This window comes from Poecilia reticulata, chromosome 9, assembly GCF_904066995.2.
Source record: "Poecilia reticulata chromosome 9, P_reticulata-male-v2, whole genome shotgun sequence".
NCBI classification, from domain to species: Eukaryota; Metazoa; Chordata; class Actinopteri; order Cyprinodontiformes; family Poeciliidae; genus Poecilia; species Poecilia reticulata.
The window spans coordinates 5,862,605-5,889,346 of NC_088838.1; the positions used below are offsets into that span (position 1 = coordinate 5,862,605).

Here is a 26,742-nt window from a genome sequence, read left to right on the forward strand (position 1 = left end):
CACATATTTCACTGTAGAGAAATATTTTATGCATTAAAATGTAGCCACTAGTGTCTACTTTATGGAATTATTACCATTATTGAAACAGGATTTACTGTTTTTTGTTAAACTCCTCTGGAGTACAACCTTGTCACACTTTCTCCTATTCTTTCAATGTATTTTCTTCTTGTGCTCTGTTTTTATCTGTTTCTATGCATTCTGCTTGTCTACTTTTCTGTTTGCCTTCTGGTTTTACTATCTTTTAAGATCTTCTACAATCTTTAATCAATTTTATAAATTCATATATCAAACATTTCTTCTTCTTCTGACCCTTTTTGCTTTTGGTTTTCCTCTGTTTTACTCCTTCAATATTTCTGGTTTACTGTTTCCACTAATGTTTTTATACTTATTACGGTTTCACTATTCAATTGTTTCAACTATTCCTGGGATTGCACTAATTTCCTGTTGTTTCAATTATGCTCTTTCTTAAACTCTGTTTCACTTTTTCACTTTTTTCAAATAATTCAGCTTGCACACAAACTCTGATTCTGCTGAATTCTGCTATAATTTATATATTATATAATTTATATAATTTATACAGTATAATTCACTATTAATTCACTATTATATTATTAATATAGTATATTCACTATTCAACTGATTCAACTATTTCTATGTTTCTATGCATTTTGCTTGTCTACTTTTCTGTATATTCCTTTGATTCTACTGGTTTTACTGTCGGCAAAGGTCTTCTGCAAACTTTTATCAATTTTATCAATTCACATATCAAACTTTTCTGCTTCTTCTGACCCTTTTGTTGTTTCAACTATTCCTGGGATTTCCCTAATTTCCTTTTGTTTCAATTATGCTCTTTTTTAAACTTTGTTTCACTTTTTGACTTTTCAACAATTCAGGTTGCACACAAACTCCTGCTTCGTCTGCTGAATTCTGCTATAATTTATATAATATATTATATAATTTATATAATTTATACAATATAATTCACTATTAATTCACTATTATACTAATAATATAGTATATTCACTATTCAATTGTTTCAAGTATTTCTGGGTTATATCCTAAAACATAAAGTGGCATTATTGTCAGTTGCTATGGCAGCGAGTCTGCGTAGCTTGGGGAAAACAGATCACTTTGCTGTGGATCATAGCACGAAATTAATACCTACATTTAAGTTTCACTGAGTTAACGCGGCTATAGATGACATGTAAAATATTAGTCTTTTTGCCCACAGCGTTGTATGCATGCGCGAAATTTCCGTAGGTCCAATAGCATGCATGGTGTCTAAGTCATAAGTCAGTGCCTCACCAGCAATGAACCTCACCGTACGTCACTGATATATAGTGTGTGTGTGCCAAACTGGTGCCAATCTTTCGAAGTGAAAATATCCAAGTGCTCCTGAATGTCTCTGACGTTCTGCTTGGCGTTCTCTGCCGTTACGTTCTCCCTTCTTCGTTTGTGGAGTTACAATATCTGGGTTCATGAGCGCCCCCAGCGATGAGGCAGAGAACTGAATACCTCACCTCGAATCTGTATGGCGTTTGCCGTCTCGAGTAACATGCCGTTTTCGATCGCTCCTCAGCACACGAAACACGTTACACACACAGTTGGTGACTCTAAAAACAGTACATTAATACTTGGAATTAATTAAGGGAAATCAGTTAAGACATTAAATGTTTTTAACCATGTTATTTGCGACGCACAGACAGACGGAGCATGCTCTCATAGAATAACAACCAGTGCAGTTAGCGAGAAGTTGTGCAATCCCAGGTGCTGCATCACTGGCTTTGCTTGTTATACTTATTACTGTTTCACTATTCAATTGTTTCAACTATTCCTGGGATTGCACTAATTTTTTCTGTTGTTTCAATTATGCTCTTTCTTAAACTCTGTTTCACTTTTTGACTTTTTCAAATAATTCAGGTTGCACACAAACTCCTGCTTCTGCTGAATTCTGCTATAATTTATATATTATATAATTTATATAATTTATGCAGTATAATTCACTATTATTCACTATTAAATACTTTTGAAGGGTTTGCTACTTTTGAATATAGTATATTCACTATCAATAGTTTCAACTATTTCTATTTCTTCCACTATTTCGGCTTTCTTCTGCTTTCTTCTACTTTCTTCTACTTTCTTCTACTCCTTAACTTTTCTCTACTTTTCTTGCATTTCTGCAGCAGTCATTCTGCAAATATGCATTCTCACGGCTGTTTCGCTAGGAACAGCTATTTTTCTAGTTATTATTATTATTCTGTCTTCCGTACGTTTTTTGTCGCTTAACTACTTTCACTATCTTTCACTAATTGTACTAAATTATATATCAAAACGTTCAGCTCCTTCAGGAGAATGGTGCTATGACTTTTGGTAACCTTCACTATTGCACTTTTTGAAATAATTGCACTTTTGTGCAAATATTTTGCCCATTGAAATGAATGGTGGAATTCGGTGAACTGCCGTTTTTGAACTTTTTCTGCTGTTTGACAAACAAAATTATGCTGTTCATACATATTTCACTGTAGAGAAATATTTTATGCATTAAAATATAGCCACTAGTGTCTACTTTATTGAATTATTACTATTATTTCAACAGGATTTACTGTTTTTTTCTGTTAAACTCCTCTGGAGTACAACCTTGCCACACTTTCTCCTATTCTTTCAATGTATTTTCTTCTTGTGCTCTGTTTTTATCTGTGTCTATGCTTTCTGCTTGTCTACTTTTCTGTTTGCCTTCTGGTTTTACTGGTTTTACTATCTTTTAAGATATTCTACTATCTTTAATCAATTTTATAATTCATATATCAAACATTTCTACTTCTTCTGAACCTTTTTGCTTTTGGTTTTCCTCTGTTTTACTCCTTCAATATTTCTGGTTCACTGTTTCCACTAATTTTTTATACTTATTACTTTCACTATTCAATTGTTTCAACTATTCCTGGGATTGCACTAATTTCCTGTTGTTTCAATTATGCTCTTTCTTAAACTCTGTTTCACTTTTTGACTTTTTCAAATAATTCAGGTTGCACACAAACTCCTGCTTCTGCTGAATTCTGCTATAATTTATATATTATATAATTTATATAATTTATGCAGTATAATTCACTATTAATTCACTATTAAATATATTAATATAGTATATTCACTATTCAATAGTTTCAACTATTTCTATTTCTTCCACTATCTTCGGCTTTCTTCTGCTTTCTTCTACTTTCTTCTACTTTCTTCTACTCCTTAAACTTTTCTCTACTTTTTCTTGCATTTCTGCAGCAGTCATTCTGCAAATATGCATTCTCACGGCTGTTTCGCTAGGAACAGCTATTTTTCTAGTTATTATTATTCTGTCTTCCGTACGTTTTTTGTCGCTTAACTACTTTCACTATCTTTCACTAATTGTACTAAATTATATATCAAAACGTTCAGCTCCTTCAGGAGAATGGTGCTATGACTTTTGGTAACCTTCACTATTGCACTTTTGAAATAATTGCACTTTTGTGCAATATTTTGCCCATTGAAATGAATGGGGAAATTCGGCGAACTGCCGTTTTTGAACTTTTTCTGCTGTTTGACAAACAAAATTATGCTGTTCATACATATTTCACTGTAGAGAATATTTTATGCATTAAAATATAGCCACTAGTGTCTACTTTATTGAATTATTACCATTATTTCAACAGGATTTACTGTTTTCTGTTAAACTCCTCTGGAGTACAACCTTGTCACACTTTCTCCTATTCTTTCAATGTATTTTCTTCTTGTGCTCTGTTTTTATCTGTGTCTATGCATTCTGCTTGTCTACTTTTCTGTTTGCCTTCTGGTTTACTGGTTTTACTATCTTTTAAGATATTCTACTATCTTTAATCAATTTTATAATTCATATATCAAACATTTCTACTTCTTCTGAACCTTTTTGCTTTTGGTTTTCCTCTGTTTTACGCCTTCAAATATTTCTGGTTCACTGTTTCCACTAATTTTTTATACTTATTACTTTCACTACTCAGTTGTTTCTACTATTCCTCCGATTGCACTAATTTCCTGCTGTGTCAATTATGCTCTTTCTTAAACTCTGTTTCACTTTTTGACTTGTTCAAATAATTCAGGTTGCACACAAACTCCTGCTTCTGCTGAATTCTGCTATAATTTATATATTATATAATTTATGCAGTATAATTCACTATTAATTCACTATTAAATATATTAATATAGTATATTCACTATTCAATAGTTTCAACTATTTCTATTTCTTCCACTATCTTCGGCTTTCTTCTGCTTTCTTCTGCTTTCTTCTGCTTTCTTCTACTTTCTTCTACTTTCTTCTACTCCTTAAACTTTTCTCTACTTTTTCTTGCATTTCTGCAGCAGTCATTCTGCAAATATGCATTCTCACGGCTGTTTCGCTAGGAACAGCTATTTTTCTAGTTATTATTATTCTGTCTTCCGTACGTTTTTTGTCGCTTAACTACTTTCACTATCTTTCACTAATTGTACTAATTATATATCAAAACGTTCAGCTCCTTCAGGAGAATGGTGCTATGACTTTTGGTAACCTTCACTATTGCACTTTTTGAAATAATTGCACTTTTGTGCAAATATTTTGCCCATTGAAATGAATGGGGAAATTCGGCGAACTGCCGTTTTTGAACTTTTTCTGCTGTTTGACAAACAAATTATGCTGTTCATACATATTTCACTGTAGAGAAATATTTTATGCATTAAAATATAGCCACTAGTGTCTACTTTATGGAATTATTACTATAATTACTACAGGATTTACTGTTTTCTGTTAAACTCCTCTGGAGTACAACCTTGCCACACTTTCTCCTATTCTTTCAATGTATTTTCTTCTTGTGCTCTGTTTTATCTGTATCTATGCATTCTGCTTGTCTACTTTTCTGTTTGCCTTCTGGTTTTACTGGTTTTACTATCTTTTAAGATATTCTACTATCTTTAATCAATTTTATAAATTCATATATCAAACATTTCTACTTCTTCTGAACCTTTTTGCTTTTGGTTTTCCTCTGTTTTACTCCTTCAAATATTTCTGGTTCACTGTTTCCACTAATTTTTTATACTTATTACTTTCACTATTGAATTGTTTCAACTATTCCTGGGATTGCACTAATTTCCTGTTGTTTCAATTATGCTCTTTCTTAAACTCTGTTTTCACTTTTTGACTTTTTCAATAATTCAGGTTGCACACAAACTCCTGCTTCTGCTGAATTCTGCTATAATTTATATATTATATAATTCATATAATTTATGCAGTATAATTCACTATTAATTCACTATTAAATATATTAATATAGTATATTCACTATTCAATAGTTTCAACTATTTCTATTTCTTCCACTATCTTCGGCTTTCTTCTGCTTTCTTCTGCTTTCTTCTACTTTCTTCTACTTTCTTCTACTTTCTTCTACTTTCTTCTACTCCTTAAACTTTTCTCTACTTTTTCTTGCATTTCTGCAGCAGTCATTCTGCAAATATGCATTCTCACGGCTGTTTCGCTAGGAACAGCTATTTTTCTAGTTATTATTATTCTGACTTCCGTACGTTTTTTGTCGCTTAACTACTTTCACTATCTTTCACTAATTGTACTAAATTATATATCAAAACGTTCAGCTCCTTCAGGAGAATGGTGCTATGACTTTTGGTAACCTTCACTATTGCACTTTTTGAAATAATTGCACTTTTGTGCAAATATTTTGCCCATTGAAATGAATGGGGAATTCGGCGAACTGCCGTTTTTGAACTTTTTCTGCTGTTTGACAAACAAAATTATGCTGTTCATACATATTTCACTGTAGAGAAATATTTTATGCATTAAAATATAGCCACTAGTGTCTACTTTATGGAATTATTACTATAATTACTACAGGATTTACTGTTTTCTGTTAAACTCCTCTGGAGTACAACCTTGCCACACTTTCTCCTATTCTTTCAATGTATTTTCTTCTTGTGCTCTGTTTTTATCTGTGTCTATGCTTTCTGCTTGCCTACTTTTCTGTTTGCCTTCTGGTTTTACTGGTTTTACTATCTTTTAAGATATTCTACTATCTTTAATCAATTTTATAAATTCATATATCAAACATTTCTACTTCTTCTGAACCTTTTTGCTTTTGGTTTTCCTCTGTTTTACTCCTTCAAATATTTCTGGTTCACTGTTTCCACTAATTTTTTATACTTATTACTTTCACTATTCAATTGTTTCAACTATTCCTGGGATTGCACTAATTTCCTGTTGTTTCAATTATGCTCTTTCTTAAACTCTGTTTCACTTTTTGACTTTTTCAAATAATTCAGGTTGCACACAAACTCCTGCTTCTGCTGAATTCTGCTATAATTTATATATTATATAATTTATATAATTTATGCAGTATAATTCACTATTAATTCACTATTAATTCACTATTAAATATATTAATATAGTATATTCACTATTCAACTGATTCAACTATTTCTATTTCTTCCACTATCTTCGGCTTTCTTCTGCTTTCTTCTGCTTTCTTCTACTTTCTTCTACTCCTTAAACTTTTCTCTACTTTTTCTTGCATTTCTGCAGCAGTCATTCTGCAAATATGCATTCTCACGGCTGTTTCGCTAGGAACAGCTATTTTTCTAGTCAGTGAGAATGCATTCCATGCATTCTCACTTATAGTGTTTCTGTTTTTCTTTATCTTTATTATTATTCTGTCTTCCGTACGTTTTTTGTCGCTTAACTACTTTCACTACGTTTCACTAATTGTACTAATTTATATATCAAAACGTTCAGCTCCTTCAGGAGAATGGTGCTATGACTTTTGGTAAACTTCACTATTGCACTTTTTGAAATAATTGCACTTTTGTGCAAATATTTTCCCCATAGAAATGAATGGTGGAATTCGGCAAACACTCTTGCTAATGACCTAATTATTGTATTCAGGTGTGCTGCAGCAGAGGCACTTCTAAAAGTCCTCGAGGACTGGAGTTTGACACTCCTGCTCTAGTAACTGCCGTTTTTGAACTTTTTCTGCTCTTTGACAAACAAAATTATGCTGTTCATACATATTTCACTGTAGAGAAATATTTTATGCATTAAAATATAGCCACTAGTGTCTACTTTATGGAATTATTACCATCATTTCAACAGGTTTTACTGTTTTCTGTTAAACTCCTCTGGAGTACAACCTTGTCACACTTTCTCCTATTCTTTCAATGTATTTTCTTCTTGTGCTCTGTTTTTATCTGTTTCTATGCATTCTGCTTGTCTACTTTTCTCTTTGCCTTCTGGTTTTACTATCTTTTAAGATCTTCTACAATCTTTAATCAATTTTATAAATTCATATATCAAACATTTCTACTTCTTCTGACCCTTTTTGCTTTTGCTCTTCTTTACTTCTTCAAATATTTCTGGTTTACTGTTTCCACTAATTTTTTATACTTATTACTGTTTCACTATTCAATTGTTTCAACTATTTCTGGGATTGCACTAATTTCCTGTTGTTTCAATTATGCTCTTTCTTAAACTCTGTTTCACTTTTTGACTTTTTCAAATAATTCAGGTTGCACACAAACTCCTGCTTCTGCTGAATTCTGCTATAATTTATATATTATATAATTTATATAATTTATACAGTATAATTCACTATTAAATATATTAATATAGTATATTCACTATTCAATTGTTTCAACTATTTCTGGGATTGCACTAATTGACTTTTGTGCTAATTGTGCTCTTTCTCAAGTTCTGTTTCACTTTTTGTCTTTTTCAAATAAATCGTGTTGCACACAAACTTCTGCTTCTTTAGCTGAATTCTGGTATACCTTTGCTAAGTTTCACTAATATAGATAGATAGATAGAGAGATAGATAGATAGATATAGATAGATAGATAGATAGATAGATAGATAGATAGATAGATAGATAGAGAGATAGAGATAGATAGATATAGATATATATATATAGATATAGATAGATAGATAGATATAGATATATATATATAGATATAGATAGATAGAGATAGATATATATAGATATAGATAGATATAGATAGATAGAGATAGATAGATAGAGATATATATATATAGATATAGATAGATATAGATAGATAGATAGAGATAGATAGATAGATAGATAGATATATAGATATAGATAGATAGATAGATAGATAGAGATAGATATAGATAGATAGATATAGATAGATAGATATAGATAGATAGATATAGATATAGATAGATATAGATAGATAGATGATAGATGATAGATAGATAGAGATAGAGATAGATAGATATAGATAGATAGATATAGATAGATATAGATAGATAGATAGATAGTTAGAGATATATATAGAGATAGATAGATAGATAGATAGATAGATATAGATAGATAGAGAGAGAGAGATATATATAGATAGATAGATAGATAGATATAGATAGATAGAGAGAGATAGAGATAGATAGATAGATAGATATAGATAGATAGATAGATAGATAGATAGATAGATAGATAGATAGATAGATAGATAGTGTTGTTGTCCTCCGTCCCTGCGCCACCGCCAGCTACCACCAGAGGGGGTTTCCCCAGCTCCCTTCTGACGCCCCACCCCGCGGGTGTGTCACCACGCACCTGCAGGTCATCCGATCATCACCAGGAGCTTAAGAGGAGCCGCCTAACAACACTTCCTCGCCAGAGTGTTGACCTTCGCGGTAACAGAGATCAGTAAGAAAGCCTTATATTGTTAATCCTGCGTGTTCTAACGCCTCCATCTCCTCACCCCAGGTTCCATCAAGTCTGAGAGCCGGATCGAGTCCAGGACCAACCAAGCCCGTCAGCTGGATCCGGGTTTCCCCGACGAGCACCATCGAGTCGGTCTCTCTCTCCCTCAGCTCCCCGGACTGACATCATTCTGGCTCCTGCCCCCGCAGCTCCGACGTTTCTGCCCAGCCTCCAGTTCATAGTTTTCCCTCGCTCGAGTTCATTGATATGGTGTAAATGAAGCTTTGTATAATTATGGGCACAACCTCTGCCGCAAATCGGAACTGCTATTTGTTTACATGTTAGCAACTCGCTAACATGCTAGCTCCCTGTTATCAAACAGGATGCCTGTTGTATGTATTTAATATACTGTGTTTTTATTGTCACCAACTGTGTGTGTAATGTGATTCGTGTGATGAGGAGTGATCAGAAACGCAGAGAACAGATTCGAGGTGAGGCAGGCAGTTCTCGTGCCTTATGGCTGTGGGCGCTCATTGTGACTCCACAACTGCAGAGTAAGAGACGGTAACAGCGAGCTAGCCATACAGTAGCTGCGCTGATGCAGAGAACGAGACAGACGTGGTTTTCAGTTGTACTTTAACGGTTTCACACTTTGTGGAAAGTGTGAAACTTTCAGCACAAAAGGTTCATAGCCTCACCAGCTATGCACCTAAACGCACATCACTGACTAATTGCACACACATCTATCTATCTATATATCTCTCTATCTATATATATATATATCTATCATAGCTTCATTATTTTTTTAACTAGTCTGCTTTTCTGCATGCCTTATTTCTGTTTTTACTATCTTTTAGCTTGTCTACTCTTCTCTATGTCTTCTACTTCTATTTTATTCTTTTTCCTATGTTGCTATGTTTCACTCTTCCAACGGTTTCAACTATTTCTCGTTTTGTACTGACTTCCGCTTCTGCTAAATTTTTCCTTTTTGATTTGTTTCACTGTTCAACTGATCCAACTATTTTCTATTTCTTCTGATATCTTCTACTTCTTAAGCTTTTCTCCATTTTTCTTGCATTTCTGCAGCAGTCATTCTGCAAATATGCATTCTCACGGCTGTTTCGCTAGGAACAGCTATTTTTCTAGTTTATTTTAAACTCCTGCTCTGCTCGTTATTTTGGTGATGGAACCGAAACGCACAGATTTGCGCAACATCTTGTTGAAACAATAATCACTGAGATTATTATTGTTGTTGAGTCATTAATTTGAACACGTTTTGTTGATTTTTGTTGTTCTTTAATAAAGTTACGATCATTTTAAGCGAGTCAGAGGAGGACGTGCTGCTCTCAGCATCCTGGCTGCGATCAGTTTGTTAATGCCGAGATCGACTGAAAACCTTCCGCGATCGACGTATTGCACTGTAGTAAAGCACAAAGAGTTCAGAAACAATATGAAATGGGGAAAAAGTTATTTATTAACTGATTATGTCGTGTTTTAGATTGTTCTTGAAAAACTAATCAGTCACGGCTCATTAGTGGGTGAAGTGATAGTTGCACAGTGAACCCATTGATTTTTTTTTTTTTACAGCAGACAGCCGCTTCACTCTCTTGCAGGTACTGCGTACCACCGCTAAATCTTTTAGGGGTACGCAGTACCCGACCGTACCCACATTCTTTCATCCCTGGTGCACACAACTTAGCGATCTGAAGACTGAAATTATATGTTCTCTGATTTTTACCGTGGAGCCAGTTGGAAATTTCAGGTTCTCCTCTTGTTTACACTCGCTTTCTAAACTGTGCTGCTTGTTTAGCACTGCTTTAAAATAATCGCCTTTCATTGTTAATAAACTACCAATTTATCAAGCCATGGTACTGCCGCAATAGTAATGATGAAAAGCTGTTTAGGAGCTAAGAAAGAGTCGGTTCTTTTGGGGGGATGAGCCAAGTGGTCAGGATCTCGAAAAACAACCGCAATTCCCATCACTATGAGAACTAGCCACAGACATAAACATACTATTAAATATCGGTGAACAGAGCCAACAGCCAAAGGCTTTATTGCACTGAACGATAAAAATTAGTTAATTAGTACCGCAGTTACTTTATTGTTAATAGCTTGTGGCTTGCAGCTGAACATGTTCTTTCTGTAAAATTGTTCATTTGTGATCAAATTTCCATGTCCGTGGAAAATTAGCTCATCAGTCTGGCTAACGGGACGCTCGTGCACATCCCCTATTTAGGAAAACGGGGTGCCGAGTACATATCCGGTCACAGTGGTAGAAAAATGACCCATTTTCCAAGTAACCATGTGTTCAAAGTGTAGCTACATGACTATAATCCTCAAAAAGCGTCGTGGCAACGGCCTACTCAGTAGCTTTTCAGCTAACCGCTCAGGTAACTTGCGCAATCTTTGCGTACAACGAATTCATCCCGTCTTTAATTCAGGTTCTAGCAGTAATGGAGCGCCGTGTTCCTGTTACTTACTTGTTAACGCACCAGATGTAGCTGGGTTGTTGTCGACAGGATCCTGGCCTGTGACTGCCTGTGGAAAAGAGGGAGCTGCTCCGGATGCAAAACAATTAAAGGCCCAGTACCTGTGGACCATTTTTTTAATGCCAAGTCAGCCCGTTTGAGGATTCAAAGCAAAACCCATAAAAAAGTCACACGTTAACATTATTATTTTTTTTCTTGTTTAAGATTGACTTCCATAAAACATATATTTTTTTTTTTGCTGCAGTTCTCTACAATGAAGTGCACAATACTTTGTAAAAATGTGAACAGGTCTTTAAGTTTTTTTATCACTTGGTCACTTTTTCATGTCACAACCACAAACCCCGGTGTGTTTTATTGGGAGGTTTCTGTTAACAGTACTGGATAATTGTGAAGAGGAATCAGTTTTCAAAAACATTTTGTGATTAAAAAGCAGAACAAAGAGCATGTCCTTTGTCTAAACAATAGCAACACAGCAGACAGAAAAATAATCACATTCCTAGGCCTAATCCAGTAAATGGTGGAAAATATATGTTTATTCATTTGGAGTGATGTAAATGATTATATGTGAAGTAAGTATTACAGAATATACAGTTTGGAGTCATATTTGTCACTATGGACTGAAGAGAGGGAGGCTGAGAATGGTTACGTCCTGTTCACACACCTGAAAGAAAACAGAATAAATGTAAGTCCTAAATACATTTTCTATACATTCATTTTTTTTTATTAGAACTAAAAGCTGCATTCTTTCTATATGGCAAAATTATTCTGAGAAAAAAAAGATAAGTCATTTAACCAAACTGGAATGTTTGAGGAGAAATTTTAAGGGTTTTCTTCAGTTAATATCCAACTATACCCAATAAATGTTGATTTCAGTCCAATGTTTTTTATTTATTTACAAGATGATGAATCAATATAAGAACTTCTCCCATTTAGAGTCAGAAAATGACTAGACTTTTCACATCCAAACACCGACACCAGTTAAGAGGTTTAAGTCTCTAAACACACACTCTGCAAAAACAAAAAACCGTAAATGGAAAATTCTTGTTCTTCGTCTGGTTGCCATGAATGAATCAAAGCAAACCTCCAGGAATGTTTTTCATGAAGTATTAAAATACCATGATGTAAAGCTAAAAAAAAACAGTCAATATTACATAATACTGCCACTTCAAATGTATTGGTGCCTTTTTCTAATTTATTTTTAATTCTACTCGTTTTATTCTAAGTTGATTCAGTGAAAAACAGCGTTGATAAAAGCGTAACATCTCGCTCATACCAGGACAATCTGTATGCCACTAATAAAACCATGGCAACCGCTGCTACAGAGGCAGCAGCACACAGCGATGACACCCTCAGGATGTAAGATGTACCTGGGAAGGAAAAAAAAATGCTTTTCATTGAGTGATATCAACTTATCTCTGTGATTTTTGTGCAATTCTGAAGCACCTGCTACTTTAGCCCAAAGGACGCAGCAACTTCTCGACATCTGGGAGAGGAAACACTCGGGTTAAATCTGCTGCACCCTCCACAGCATTGCTTTGCTGTTACTCCTTTGTAGCAGAGCGGATTTTAACTCACTGTTTTCCACCGACTGACAACCCGAAGGACAATGAAGTAGTTGTTACCACTCTGCAGCGGCGCGTTGTAGAAGCCCCCGTAGAGAACTCCGTCCCCCACCGTGAAGTTGACCTCTGCTCCGAGGCTCTGGACACCAAGCTGGGCGGTCAGGTACTCAGCTGGTGAATCCACTCTGCCTGAGGGGTCGAGGCTGGCAGGAGAGGAGCAGTCAAACACCACAAGCTCCTCCACAGGAAGCACAAAGATTTGGTAGAAGCTGCCAAAAATAAAAACACAAAGTGGAAAATTTTATCTTCATTGTTTGCTGTCATCCTGTTGGGTTTGTGGGTTGTTAGCAAACTCCTGTTTTCCTCACACATTCAGATGTCATCTACATGAGCCAAGCAACTGAGAAGATTCTTTTCTTTGGTGTGTTTACTCATATCCTATCGCATAATGTAGTTCGTAAAAACCATATTTGTTGAATGTAAGTGTTAGCAATTCAAGTATTATTAATCATTTCAGCGACCTGTCCAGGGTGACCCCGCCTCTCGCCCGGAACGTTAGCTGGAGATGGGCACCAGCAACCCTCCTGACCCCACTAAGGGACAAGGGTGTAAGAAAATGGATGGATGGATGGATGGATGGATAATCATTTCAGCATGGCAGCACCAAGGTTATTACAGTTAATTAAAACGAATGAAATTAGAAAAACTGAAATTGAGAAAAAATTTCATTAACTAAAATAAATAAAACACAAATTAATGGGGAAAAACTATAATTAACTGAAACTATATCATGCCTTTATAAAACTAACTAAAACATACTGAAAATATACATTTAATATAATTTCTTTTTGTGTTTATGAATGCCTTTAAAACTGATGTGAAATAGATATTTTCTCCACACAATAAGTTGTGAGCTGTTGGCAAAATACAGCACTGTGCAGTTAGTCCACAAAATGGCAACAGTAAAAATTGGAAGAAAAAGCCAGTCAGTTGGTTGTTCAACAATAATTGAATATATATATATTTTTAAAAATAGTATCTTCTGTTTTGTGTATAAAATCATAATACAGTACTTAAATTCTGCACCTAAAATGAACCAAACACACTCTAATTAAAACTGACTGAATTAGATAAACAAAAACTAAAGTATAATGGAAAACCCAAAACTATTCAAAGCCTGGTCAGCATATGTGAGACATTGAGTGTAAAATAATTATAACCACTGTATGTGGTTCTACAAACTATTAACACAATTCCAGACCTCAGTTTTCAATTTTTTTTTTCCTCTAAAACGTTGAAAACCATTTTCTGCCATTTTTTTTCCACTTCACAAAGCTGCACACGTTAAATCTCTACCGGATTTCTTTGATCCTTGTGGTTGCAAATGAGAAATGATCAAAGCATGTTTCTGAGGCAGAGTTTCCTCACATCCAGTGTGAAGCTTGTCATGAAAAAGCCCCAACCTTCCCTGTGAATGTTAGACATGGTGAATGTTTGCATGGAGGGCGTTGGTCACCTGATTGGATCCAGAGTGTTGGGAGATCTCTTCAGCATCAGTGTTGGAACTGGAGTCTCCAGTTCTGTGTAGTGTACAACTGGTGCTGGAGGTACTTATAGAAACAGAGGTACATTTATTGTTATGTTCACCGGTCAGTATGAAGAAGACTACAGTAAATATTCTATAATTAGTATTAAATATTCACTATCCCTCTTTCGTTAAACTGGAGGTGCTGTGCTACCTGTTAAACTGGTGTTGGCTGTGATGGTGGCTGTGAATCTGGCAGCTACTGCAGTAATGGAAATGCTGTAGTTTGTTAATGGAAGCAGTCGCAGGCAGATTATCAGCCAATCGTCTCTGGAGCTCAGCAAACGGCGTCCTTTGTCTAGAAACGACCTCTGGTAGTCTCTGGATCCCAAATAAACCACCTGAAATAATCAAACCCACACGTTCAGTCAAAGTTCACTGTTGACACGGTAAAAAAAAGAGGAAACATATCTTACCTTATAAAGTTCTGTATCTTCCTCGTACTTCTCTGCCTTCCACTTCAGACAGTTTCCATTGTAAAGTGTCAGCTGGTTAACAGGCGGCTTGATTTCTGCATCACACATTAGTAGTTGCTGTGAGAAGTTTACATCTACTCTTGTTTCAACATGTCCAGTGTTTAATTTTTAACGTTTAATAATTAATTTTGTGCTAGCGCACATATTCATTGAGTACAATAAATATTAAGCAGACCAATGTTTTTCAAGTGGAAATATTTCTGATGGGCCACTGGCATAAAGTTCACATCAGGTGTAAGTAATACACTGCAAAAACACAAAATATCACCAAGTATTATTTATTGGTCTAGTCTCTAGTAAAAATATCTTAGTACACTTGAAATAAAGGGAAGCTAATTTACAAGTAACTTTGTAGCAAGATATAGGAGCTTGTAAAGTCAATAATTCCTTAATATTGATTAAAACAGTACTAGCTCCTGTGACAGAATATTTCACTGATAAAATGGGAAAATGTCTTATAAGTTAAACAATCTGCCAGTAAAACTAATATTTTTTTTTAATTATTGACTTAAAATAAGCTCCTGTATTTTGATAAGAGGTTACTTGTAAGTAAATTTTGTCTTATTTTAAATGTATTGAGATATTTGCGCTAAACTAATCCAAAAATATTTAGTAAAGATTTTGCGTTTTTGTAGTGCATACGCAAAGAACAAAATGTAGTCTATAAATCAACATTTGGTTAAATCACTGGAACACAGAATTTTTAAAAGGGCAGTATTATGTATTTTCCAGCCACAAAGTGTCATTTTATAGCACAATCAAGTGACTGTGTGACCTCCAGTTGTTAGAAAAATTTGTATGCATCCATCAAGCATGCCTTAAAAGAAATTTGACTTTGCAATTGAAATTGGGTCTCTGTCTCTTTAAGAAGCTTCTGGTCTTTCCGACACTCTGGATGAGCAGTTCCACCAGGTGTTTGCTAATTGCTGCTAGCTAGTCTGAAGGAGCTGAGTAGGGGAGATTTCTCAAACATGCATAAAAGAATCAAAGGAACACTACCGGTATGTTTTTGACGAGAGAATAACATGACATGATGCAAAGTTCAAAAAAGTTAGTTTTACGTAATACTGCCCCTTTAAAAAGAGATAAACAAAGATGTGTTTTATTTTTCCTGCTTTATATACAGTGACCAATGATTGAAACACTGTAGCGTCCGAGCGCTGCTACTTTTAAACTCACCGATACAGTTGAGGGTAGCTCTCACCCACAGTCCGGAGCCGCCGCACACGGACGCGTTGGCGCCCCTCCAGCTGTGATATCCCGCCGCACAGCGGTGGATCACAACACTTCTATTGTGCCACACCACCTCCGAGTGGGCCAGGAAGGGAACAGGGCCGCATTTAGCTGGAGAAACAACAGAACGCAAAGACTCGCTCAGAAATGTCATCATTCAACACACATTGGAAAGGAAGCATGTTTTCAGCAGGCACCCAAAGGAGACCCGAAATGATGCCGCTTAAGTAACACGTATCTGACAAACACTCAGGCGTCCCGCTGTGCTGGTGGCTGGTGACCGCTGCAAGCCGGTGTGGACGGAAAAGAGAATCGCATGCAGTTTCTTAACTCCCCTCGTCTAACACCCGGAGCGTGCAGGGTTAGAGGTCAGACACGTGTAGGTGACAGCATGCTTGAGAAACGTGCAAGGAGATCAAAAAGGGGCAACAACCAGGCATAAGAGATGTCGCCCTACCTTTGCATTTTACAGATACTTCCCCCCACACTCCTGACAGAGAACATGTTGACAAATCGTTTCCACTCTCTTGGTAAAACCCGTCCACACACTCACACCGCGCCACGCTGCCCGGTGTGCTGCTGCCATCCCACAGCAGGTTAGTGTTGGGGAGACATGTTGGGGGGCCGCAGTTTACTTCTGTGTACAAATAAGAATTTAGCATAGACCTGGTGCAACAGGTCACAACCGCTAGCATACAATCAGCTAAATAAACATGAAGGAAGAGTTCATTTGTTGCTACATTAGGCTGCAGGAAATTCAGTTTCATGTACAGGTGCGTTGAAATAAATAACAGTACAATTAAGATTAAACTACTGCAGTTTCACTTCTTGAACAGATTTTTTAACTGCATTTTTTTTAATACATTACACTAAGTCCTACAGAATCAACATCCTTAATGTTTTAACACTCTTTACAAAACAAAAACATGCTTTTATCTTTTTAGGGCACAAATTGCTTGGTCTCCAACACTGAAACTAAACCAGCAGCTTTCTCGGGTCATAAAATGTTGCACCTTCACATGACAGATCAACATCCTCCCATAATCCATTCTCTCCACACTCTGAGTAGTTTCTCGGGCCTCGGGTGTAATATCCTTCCTCACATTGGTAATACACCACAGTGCCACCGTGTGGCGTCCCGTCCCACTGCATGTTAGCGTGCTCTATTACAGGAGGGTTCCTGCAGCTGATTTCTACAACAGGAAGACAGACGGTGAACAGAGCGCACTGGAAACTGGACATATGGTGTTTACAAAATTATTCACAGCCCTTGAACTCCTTTGCTTGTTGCTGTGATTTTCTGTGATAGACCAAAACAATAGTTTTTTTTTAAATTTGTATTATAGTTTAGTTTTATTTCAATGTGACATTTTGTTTGTCTAATTCGTTTAGTTTTAATTAGCTTTTATAGAGTGTTTGCAAGTTTATGTTTGTTATTACCAGTTAAATATTTTTTAGTTTTAGTTCAGCTTCTATTAGTGATAGTAATAGTTTCAGTTTTTTCATACTTTGGTCCATTTTTAGGTGCATCATTTAAACAGATCAAAGTACTGTATTGCGATTATATGCATATTAAAAGGAATACTCAACAGAAGATACTACTTTCAAAAAATATATTCAATTAATGTTGACCAACCAACTGACTGGTGTTTTCTCCCAACTTTTGCTGTTGCCGTTTTGTGGACTGAGCTCCAGCAGCAGCGTGGAGTGCCGTAATTTGTCGACAGCTGACGTAAACTGCTTGTGTGTGGGGAAAAAATATATACTTCATATCAGTTTGAAAAGCTACTAAATAGATTCATAACACAAAAATGAAGGATATTGAATCTATGCTTTTAGTATATTTTAGTTTTATAAACGTACAATATAATTCCAGTTTGTTATACTTTCTTCCCATTAATTACTCTCACTTATTGCAGTTGTGATAATTTTCCTCCAGTTATAAATAATGTTCTACTTTATCTTGGTCTGTCGCATAAAATCTCACCAAAATACAAACATACTTTTTTTGCAAGCCACCTGAAACAGAAATGCTGTTTTGCACAAGTCACAAATCTGAAAAACAAGGTTTTCAAATCGTTTGCTGTGCACTAATAACTAATGAACATATTAGTATCACCTTGGCAGGACAGAGAGGGTGCGTCCCATCCTCCACTGGCTGTACAAACTGATACATTTCCTTCGCCAATATTGACAAATCCACGGTCACACCTATAAACAACCTTAGAGCCCACAGTGGAAATGTTATCCCACTCCATTACAGCGTGAGGGATGGATGTGGGCTCTCCACAGTCAACCTCTACAGAGATGGACATAAATTATTTAGCAGAGAGAGAGGGGCGGAGGGGAGAACAATCCATATATAGGGCAACAAAATGAGCCTTTTTGAGAAAAATATTACCTTTGCAGAGAATGCCAGGCACTGTCCAGTAACCGTTATCTGCACACACTGACACATTGCTACCTTCACGATGATAAAATCCTAGGTTACAGTAATAAGCTGCTGTGCTTCCAGGGGTGAAGCTGCCGTCCCACACCTGCACAGTGTGGGGCACCTCAGGTGGATCTCCACACAGAGTCTCTGAGGCAGGAAATGATGCACATTTATAGCACGCAAACATAACAGCGAAACGAAAAAAATGCTTTTTATTTTAAGAAGACATATTGGGAAAAAGTAAAGCTGATCTGTTGTTGCAATGATTCATGGCAAAAACTCTTGTACAGTTGGGAATGTATGGGATACTGGGCCGTGTGTTTGTGAAATTAGTCAAAAACTAGCAGCAGTAAATCAGGGTATTTAGCTGGTAGAAAAAAATGGGGGCTTGATTTTTCAAGGCCATATTATCACAATGTTATTCTTTCATTTATAAATATTTCATGAGCTAAATGTTTATTTTAGAACCTAAATATTTAGCTACAAACTAAATATTTAGTTTGCAAGTAAAATATTTAGCTTGAAGCGAAATATTTAGTTAGAAGCTAAATATCTAGCTTTAAGGTAAGTATTAGCTTAATACTTAGTCTGAAGCTAAGTATTAAGCTAAATATTTAGATTGGGGTTATATTTAGCAGCTAAATATTTAGTTTGAAATGAAATATTTAGTGAGCAACCTAATGTTTTAGCTCCAAAATAAATATTTAGCTGAGTCGGCAAAATATTCTAAGTCAGTTTAGAGCTAAGTTGTGACTATATATAGTTCTCATGTAATGAGAATGATTGATTTTCTTAAATAATGAATTGGTATGTTTTGTTTCTTTGTTGATAGGATTTGAACAAATGCTCCAATAGTAACTTATCTTTTTTTTTTCTTCTAATTATTCTTGATGGAATTAAAATGAAAAATAAAAAATAACCAACTACAGTAGATGTTCAGACTGTTTGCCCCCCAAAATTTCCAGGAATAACTTTAGCATAATCAAAACTTCACTTTAACCAAATGTTTGATGTTACTAAGATAAGATTTGCTAGCTTTGTTTTTCAGGCAGCAGCAAAACGTCCGCAGTCAAAAAGACTAGAAACTAAAGATTCTGAAATAAGGAAATCAATTTACTCGTCTTGTGTGTTACCTTGGCATGACAAAGTTGGAGATGTCCACTGTCCGTTTTTACCACAGACTGTAACATTATGCCCTCCGTTACTATGAAAGCCTTCTGTACAGAGGTACAGCACTGTGCTGCCGGGGGACGAACTGCTGCTCCACACCTGCTCTGTGAATTCAATCAAAGGAGGATTCCCACACAAGATCTCTACGGGGAAAACATTTACCAGAGGTATTAACACTGGAATGACAAGTACAGAGCAGAACTGCAATATGGCTGACAAAGAGCCTTGACAAAGAGACTACACTCCATCCAGAACCAGGATCAGTGAACGTTTTAAACTGATGTTATTCCTACTCTATATGTGTAAACATACAGACTAGAGTTGATTTGATGTGATTTTTTTCATCGCCCCAAACAAACATAAGACACGTTGAAATAAAAGAAGGATAAGGAACATATTCTATGGTTGTTCCTACCGACTTAGGTTCCAGTTTTAGTCCAAGAATTATAATATGGTCAAAATATTAGTTGAGCTTCATTTAATTTTATATCTAATAAGTACTCATTTTGTATGATTCTGTTACACTGTTTAATTTAAACTTAATTCCTTTGAATTAAGTTCAAAGGAATTAAGATAACATTTTCTTATTTTTAAATGTTTTTCTTTCATCATAAAAACAATTCTGCATCACCTTCATTGATTATCCTGTGTTTTTTTTTATGTTTAAATCTTGTTTCTAGACTTTCTTCATTACAAACACAAATATATTTCCTTAGCTTTACATTTCACATCACGTTATTATTATTATTATTATTATTATTATTATTATTATTATTATTATTATTATTATTATTATTATTATTTACCTTGTATTTTCTGGTGTGATTGTTATTTGTTCTAACATCTGTGTTACATTTAGCAGTATGAAAAGTTCTCTAGGCGCAGAATCTGAACTGATTGATTGACGTGGGAGACCCACAGAAAGAAAACACGCTTCTTGTTGCGTTTGCTCAAACTTCCTTTTTAAATGGCTCTTTAACTGTCAGATTTCATGCAGAATTAAATGTTGCAATTTAAGAAGAGGAATCTGAGCACATGCTTGCTAAACTCCTCCCTCATCTGATGGCTGTTTCCTCAGACAGGAGAGTAGTTCTGGTAGAGTGTCTTTCAGAACAGACCTGTGAGTATTTTGTGAATTGTATTGCATATTTTTTGAGTGTTTCCAGCTTTTGGGTTACGTTACAAAACAACAGGCTTAAATTTGTGTGTTTAAAAAATTGCACAAACTTCACTTGACTTAAAGAGGAAGGAGTGAGTATTTTCACACAGTGTTCTAGTTTGCTTTCCTGATGCAACAGGTCACGATTGAGTCACTGACGACCCAGGAGTGACTACTGTTTATCTTCATGGACTGTAATATTAGGCCATATTTACAGTGTTATTGCATACTGTATATTCACCTAAAGGTTATTTAGAAAAAGCCTCTGAAAAGCTGCATCAGCTGATTTGACTGGCATTTAATGCACAACACAGAATAAAACAACACAGATTAACAGTAACATTCACATTTTTCTCATTGTAGATTATAACACAAATAATCTCCACTCAAAAAATAAATGCTGCCATAGCAACAAAATGTGACCAACATATTCAATAGGAATTATGCTCTTTGCTGAAAACAAGCGCATTATTTTGTTTTTATGTGCATTTATTTTTTAAATATATATCTATAAAAATGCATCATAAAGCATAATGTCAAAACTTTTGTTTTACATATTCAAGGAAATGAGTGGCAGCATAAACTTATCAAAATTCCCACTCCTTTCTCATCTGCATAATTATTATATATATTACATGTTTAACCCACACATATGACAACTAAACCCGTATTTAACAGTGAACCCATCGATATTGTATCTATTTAATTTCAAGTATAATGGACAGACAACCAACAACCAAAACTAGCATCAATTAAAAAAAACACCAACAATGACAGACTAATAACATAAATAATCAGCAATAATCATGTTTATGTGATCATTTGAGCAGTTTTATGCTTGGACATAAAAGTTCAATAATCAAATGATTCCACAGTTTGACTCCACTTACTGATGCATTGTAAAAAATAAAAAAAGTATCTAATTTACGGTAAAATACCAGCAGCTGTGGTTGACAAAATTTTATCGTAAATTAGAGACGTTCATTTTTACAGTGTAAACAACATTTTTTTCCAGTCGTTCTGAATTAGCATATTTTAAACTGTGATTCTACCCCTAAACTTTTACATTTTCTCTTTAGTCTTACACAATTGATGAATATTTTCTTGTAATTTTGTCTTTGTAAAGCTGTCTGTATTTTCGCTATGTCAATAAACTTTAATGACTTTGACTTTACAAATATTGCTCTGTTTGTGGTTTTGTTAGTACCTGTAGTGTAGTTTTGTAATTATTGCTCCGGATTTCTACGCGATAACCTGAGTAGGGTATTAAAGTGGGAAAAAAAACAGATTTGTGTAGTTTTAGACTAAAGCAGTAGCTGTTTTACCTTCACAGACCAGGCTGGGCTCGCTCCACGATCCGTCCGCTCCACACACAGAGCTGTTGTCTCCCCTCCGCCACACAAAGCCTTCCTCACAGCCAAACCTGGCAACCCCACCGTACGTGGTGACTGTGATGGACAGGAGGACCGAGTCTTCCACCGGGACAGGCGGACCACAGTCGACCACTGGGAGGGGGAGAAGTCCAAGAACAACTTCACTTCCTGGTTTCAACCTTATCAGTTTTCAGAACGACGCTAGCAAGACAGAGACACGGCTCGAACGGTTCTCCTCGCGTTTTGTCTCTGCAAAACCTGATTTTACCAAGCAGGAGATAACTGCAAAGTGGAAACGATGCATTTGTATTCAGCTACTCAGAACTGTTATTTTGTAGAGCCACACTTCACTACAGTAACACCTTACAAGTCTTTTTGCACAACTGTGATAGAGATTTTGACCCTTGTTTCAGCACAGAATTACCAAAGTTCAGTCGGATCAGATGATCGACATCAATTACCAAGTTTTGCCACATTCAAGGTTGTTTTCCTGCTGTAGCGTCATCCTCCAGCTAGGGGTGCACCAATATATCGGCGCCAGTTTCCTTAATTGTAGGAGATCGGCCCGATACTTACATGTGAAGCCGTTGATATCTTCCTCAGCAAAGATCTAAAAATCAGCCACTGTCCACCTGACCGATGGACCGGTCCACCAGGTCATGTCTGTGTGTTTATTTATTTATTTTATTTCGAACAGACAGTTTGCAGTTAATAATAGTGACCCCAATGTTGCCAGCTCAGTAACTTTCTTGCTCTATTTAGCAACATTTTAGATAAGAAACTTCAAATATCACGTCCTCTGCACTGATCTATCACATTGAATCTGTGGAGGTCTGCAGTTTTAATGTGACTAAATATGAAAAAGCTCAAGGGAGTACGAATCATGGTCCCACGCACTCTGAATCAGTTCCCGTTTACCTTTGCAGGCAGCTCCGCCTCTCTGCGGACGAAAAGGCTCGGCTCCATTGTGGACTCTGTATCCAACCTGGCAGCTGCAGTCGAAGCTGCCCTCCAGGTTTCTACACTGACCTCCCTCTCCACATAACCCTGTGACCCTGCACTCGTCAACATCTGCAGAAACAAAAGCAAAGGCAACATTTTTTCAGCTATTAAAGCCACTCATTCAGACCTACACCGCGGTTTCTCGTGCGGCTGCAGCCTCAGCTCACCTCGGCAGTGGGTTCCGTCGTTTGGGATGAAGACAGCCATGTTGTTAGACGGGCTGTAGCCAGACAGGCAGGTGCAGTAGTAGCTGCCATACGTGTTGTGGCAGGTGGTGTGTTGCCCACAGATCTTACTGGCTCCTATCTGACACTCGTCTTTATCTGGAAGAATGACAAGGTTTCCCTTTTTTTCATGGAAAATGGTGCTGTAGTCAGATGAGACCGAATTTGAACTTTTTGGCCCAACAGCAACAAAGCTAAGCATGGAGAAAACTATCACTAAACTAACATTAAACACATAATGGTCAAACACGGTGGGGGAAGGATCATCCTGTGGGCTTCCCTTTTCTTCAGGATATGGGAAGACTGGGAGACAAATGGAATTAAGTACAATTATTCTTTGAGTTACTTTCCTTCAAAGTCTCAATTATGCATTATTTGTATAAATGTGACACATAAAATCCCAGATAGATAGATAGATAGATAGATAGATAGATAGATAGATAGATAGATAGATAGATAGATAGATAGATAGATAGATAGATAGATAGATAGATAGATAGATAGATAGATAGATAGATAGATAGATAGATAGATAGATAGATAGATAGATAGATAGATAGATAGATAGATATTTTTTAAAACTATATGAATTATACTTTGGTCCAAATCATAAAAGGTGGTATGTTCACAGTTAAAACTGCAACATGTAACTTTTAATAGTAAGTTGTTTCTCCGCTGAGTACATGAGGATGATTGACAGCGGTAAGACCCGCCTCCTGACTCTGATTGGCTGTTTTTAACCAGGAGCAGTGTCTTTCTTCAGCAAATGAAGCTCAGGGAGGAGATGGAGGAGATCAATTTGTTTCACAATTTATCTGTCTCATATTATACTGTAACAACATGGTGACAACACTAACAAATATGTGAAAAATAACGTTACATACGGCAGCTTTATGGCTAAAACATTGTGAAATAATTTGTGCTTCTGGATTCAAACATTGGATATTACTATGATATTACCATGCTTCAAAGATGTGAACAAACTTAAGAAATGTTTTCTACTGGAAGGTTTTTATGTTTGTACAAGGAGCTACTTTTTGATGTGAGGTCAGTTCATGTTCCTGAATGGAGCTAATATAAAACATTCAAATTATAGAGGCTAAAACCATAAGTCCAAATTATCCTAAAAGATTAATCAAAGGTTCAGAGAAGTTGACTTATTTACACATTTATACTTTTTCTACATTTTAAACACAATAAGTTTTATAAATTGTGAGAACAGTAAGGACAGATAATCATCAGATGTTTGACAATTCACTTTTACATCCAACGCTGCTCCGTGAAAATCTGATTGCACACACATTTTCTTAGCAGACAAGAGCTTATTATGAGGAAAATACATAATCAGGTTTCACACGACAATAAATACATTTGAAAAGTCGACGTGTATTTTTATTTTCTTACCTTGACAGTGGGTTCTCCCATTTCCAACAAAGCCGTAGTTGCAGTTGCAGACTTTTCCAGAGCCGTCTGACTTGTCCTCACATGTGGCGTTAGGATGGCAGGTTGCGCACACATCCAGCACGGCTTGGCTCCATGCTGGGACGGCTGACAAGACGGCAGAAACATCCAGTGGAGGATACATTCATCTCATTGATCTCCACCAGGAAGTGGTGTTTAACAATTTCAAACAAGCAGTGATCAGCAAATCTGAGAGTAAGTTTACTCACCTGACAACACGAGGAGCAGAAAAACATTCACCACCACCATCATCATCATTCTTCTGTTTCTTCCATTCATCTTCTCTGAGAGTCTCCCATCGCCTGTCTTCGCTTCATCCCCATCACCCCCCTCCTGTTCTTTTATTTTTGCACTTCCTCCTCTCGTACAGCTGTGACACTGAGAGCTCTCGATAACCGCTGCTGAGAGTGGGTGAGCTGAGGTCACACTAAAAACGATGTCTTTTCTCAATGGTCTCCAGGCGGCTGCTGCTGCTGAGGCTTCATCAGTCACCACTGCTGATGATAGCTCCAGAGCTGGCTCTGGTAAACTGCACACTCATGCTGCCACAGCTGATAGTGACTATATTTGGCCTAACTAACCTGCTGGATTTTGATTAAAACCAGTGATACGGTCAATTTTCTTTCTCCAAGTTTATCTATGGAAACTTCTGAACTATTTTTTGTCGTGATGAATGTTAGTTTCTTTAAAAAGTAATTTTTTAAAAATCGGCAGTAGTGGCCTTTATTTAGCAGTAATCTGACAGAGATGGGTAATGGACGGGAGTCGAACTCGGGACGGCCGTGTCGAGGTCCACAGCCTCTACACAGCTAGCTAGCGCCACACGACACCCCTATTTCATTTCTTAAAAAGAAATTTTACCTGGCGTTATTTATTCTTTAAGTTTCTTTTTTGACTCTCGGGGCCTTTATTTGAAAGCAAGCCGAAAGGAAGGGGGGCAATGACACGTGGAAAAAGCACCGAGGACCGGACTCCAACTCGGGAAGGTCGCGTCAAGGCTTAAACCATGACGCCACGTCATGCCCCAACTTTTTATTTAATTTTTCTTAAATTTTACTTCATTGTTGTGTAACTGGTCTAGTACATTGTGTTTGCTTTAAACAGGCCTGTCAAATTTTGTACGTTTTCTTTTAGCAACTATCTCTATATTTGTTCAAACCTAGGACATCTTCAGTAATAATCCACTAGTCATTTTTTGCTGCTACATCCGTTCTGATCCATTCTGCAGTTTGGAGGGGAGCAGAGGGAGGAGGGGAGTATAGAGGGGGGTAAGTTGGTGAGCTGTGGGAGGGGGAGATAAGTCTGGTAAACTCCTATCTTCGCCCAGCAGGGTCCTAACTGGGGTTTTGCTGTCATACAAAGCAGTAAAATAGTCCCATCTCCCTCTGAAGGGGGGTAAGGGGGAGAGACTTCTTACACAACTTCCAAGTGCACACTTCAGGCTATAAACCTTGGTCTTCTAAGCATAAAGACAGAAGATATAAACTGAAAACTATTAAAGGATTCTTTAATTATATGTTTGTCAGCAGTTTTCACGTGAGCTATGCTTTAATTTGAAAGTTACACTGTGAGTTTTTCTTCAAGCTGACAAAGCAAAGAGCAGTTAGGTTACATCAGCCTGGAAAAGGTGCAGCAGTTTAGATCTGTATCAATCTGATGTTAGTTTGGAAATGATAACGGAAGAAAACTTGCATAGGACTGTTTTTAGTCATACTAACCACTCTGAGGGCTTTTACACAAGAGCCACATTCACTCAACTGCACACACATCCATTTATGTAGCTATGTATAGATTAAAACTGGTTTAGATGCCTCGACCAAGGGCACACTAACAAGTGGCAATTGGGGAAGGTGGAATCAAACTCGCAACTTTCTGACTGCT

General features: G+C 36.4%; 2 protein-coding genes and 1 long non-coding RNA gene across 7 annotated transcripts in view; 1 reads left to right on the forward strand and 2 right to left on the reverse strand.

The window, feature by feature from the left end:
- zbtb26 (zinc finger and BTB domain containing 26) overlaps positions 1 to 11,346 on the reverse strand; it is a 48,495-nt gene extending 37,149 nt beyond the window's left edge. Inside the window, exon 1 of the mRNA XM_008417229.3 lies at positions 11,174 to 11,346. The gene's annotated coding sequence lies outside the window, so the exon portion shown is untranslated. The remainder of the gene's footprint in view (positions 1 to 11,173) is intronic.
- Positions 8,423 to 9,118, forward strand: LOC145553007 (uncharacterized). Its single transcript, XR_014089178.1, has 2 exons — positions 8,423 to 8,683; positions 8,757 to 9,118. It is a non-coding gene; the product is annotated as an uncharacterized LOC145553007 (long non-coding RNA).
- A 342-nt stretch (positions 11,347 to 11,688) lies between the features above and the next one.
- On the reverse strand, positions 11,689 to 25,489 carry susd1 (sushi domain containing 1). 5 transcript variants are annotated; one of them, XM_008417702.3, is made up of 18 exons: positions 25,071 to 25,487; positions 24,805 to 24,948; positions 23,344 to 23,499; positions 23,093 to 23,245; positions 22,127 to 22,306; positions 19,606 to 19,785; positions 18,440 to 18,619; positions 18,158 to 18,337; positions 17,052 to 17,231; positions 16,496 to 16,675; positions 15,985 to 16,149; positions 14,746 to 14,840; positions 14,484 to 14,670; positions 14,261 to 14,354; positions 12,758 to 13,013; positions 12,626 to 12,665; positions 12,456 to 12,549; positions 11,689 to 11,843 (listed from the first exon to the last, which is right to left on the reverse strand). In XM_008417702.3, exons 1-18 carry the CDS (start codon positions 25,138 to 25,140, stop codon positions 11,825 to 11,827), a joined length of 2,553 nt encoding a protein of 850 aa, XP_008415924.1. In that variant the 5' UTR covers positions 25,141 to 25,487; the 3' UTR covers positions 11,689 to 11,824. The 5 variants fall into 5 exon arrangements, with proteins under 5 accessions (XP_008415924.1, XP_081467436.1, XP_081467435.1 ...); XM_081611310.1 differs by having other exon boundaries at positions 12,456 to 12,665; positions 19,606 to 19,746; positions 25,071 to 25,489; XM_081611309.1 differs by having other exon boundaries at positions 12,456 to 12,665; positions 25,071 to 25,489.
- Positions 25,490 to 26,742: the final 1,253 nt, after the last annotated feature.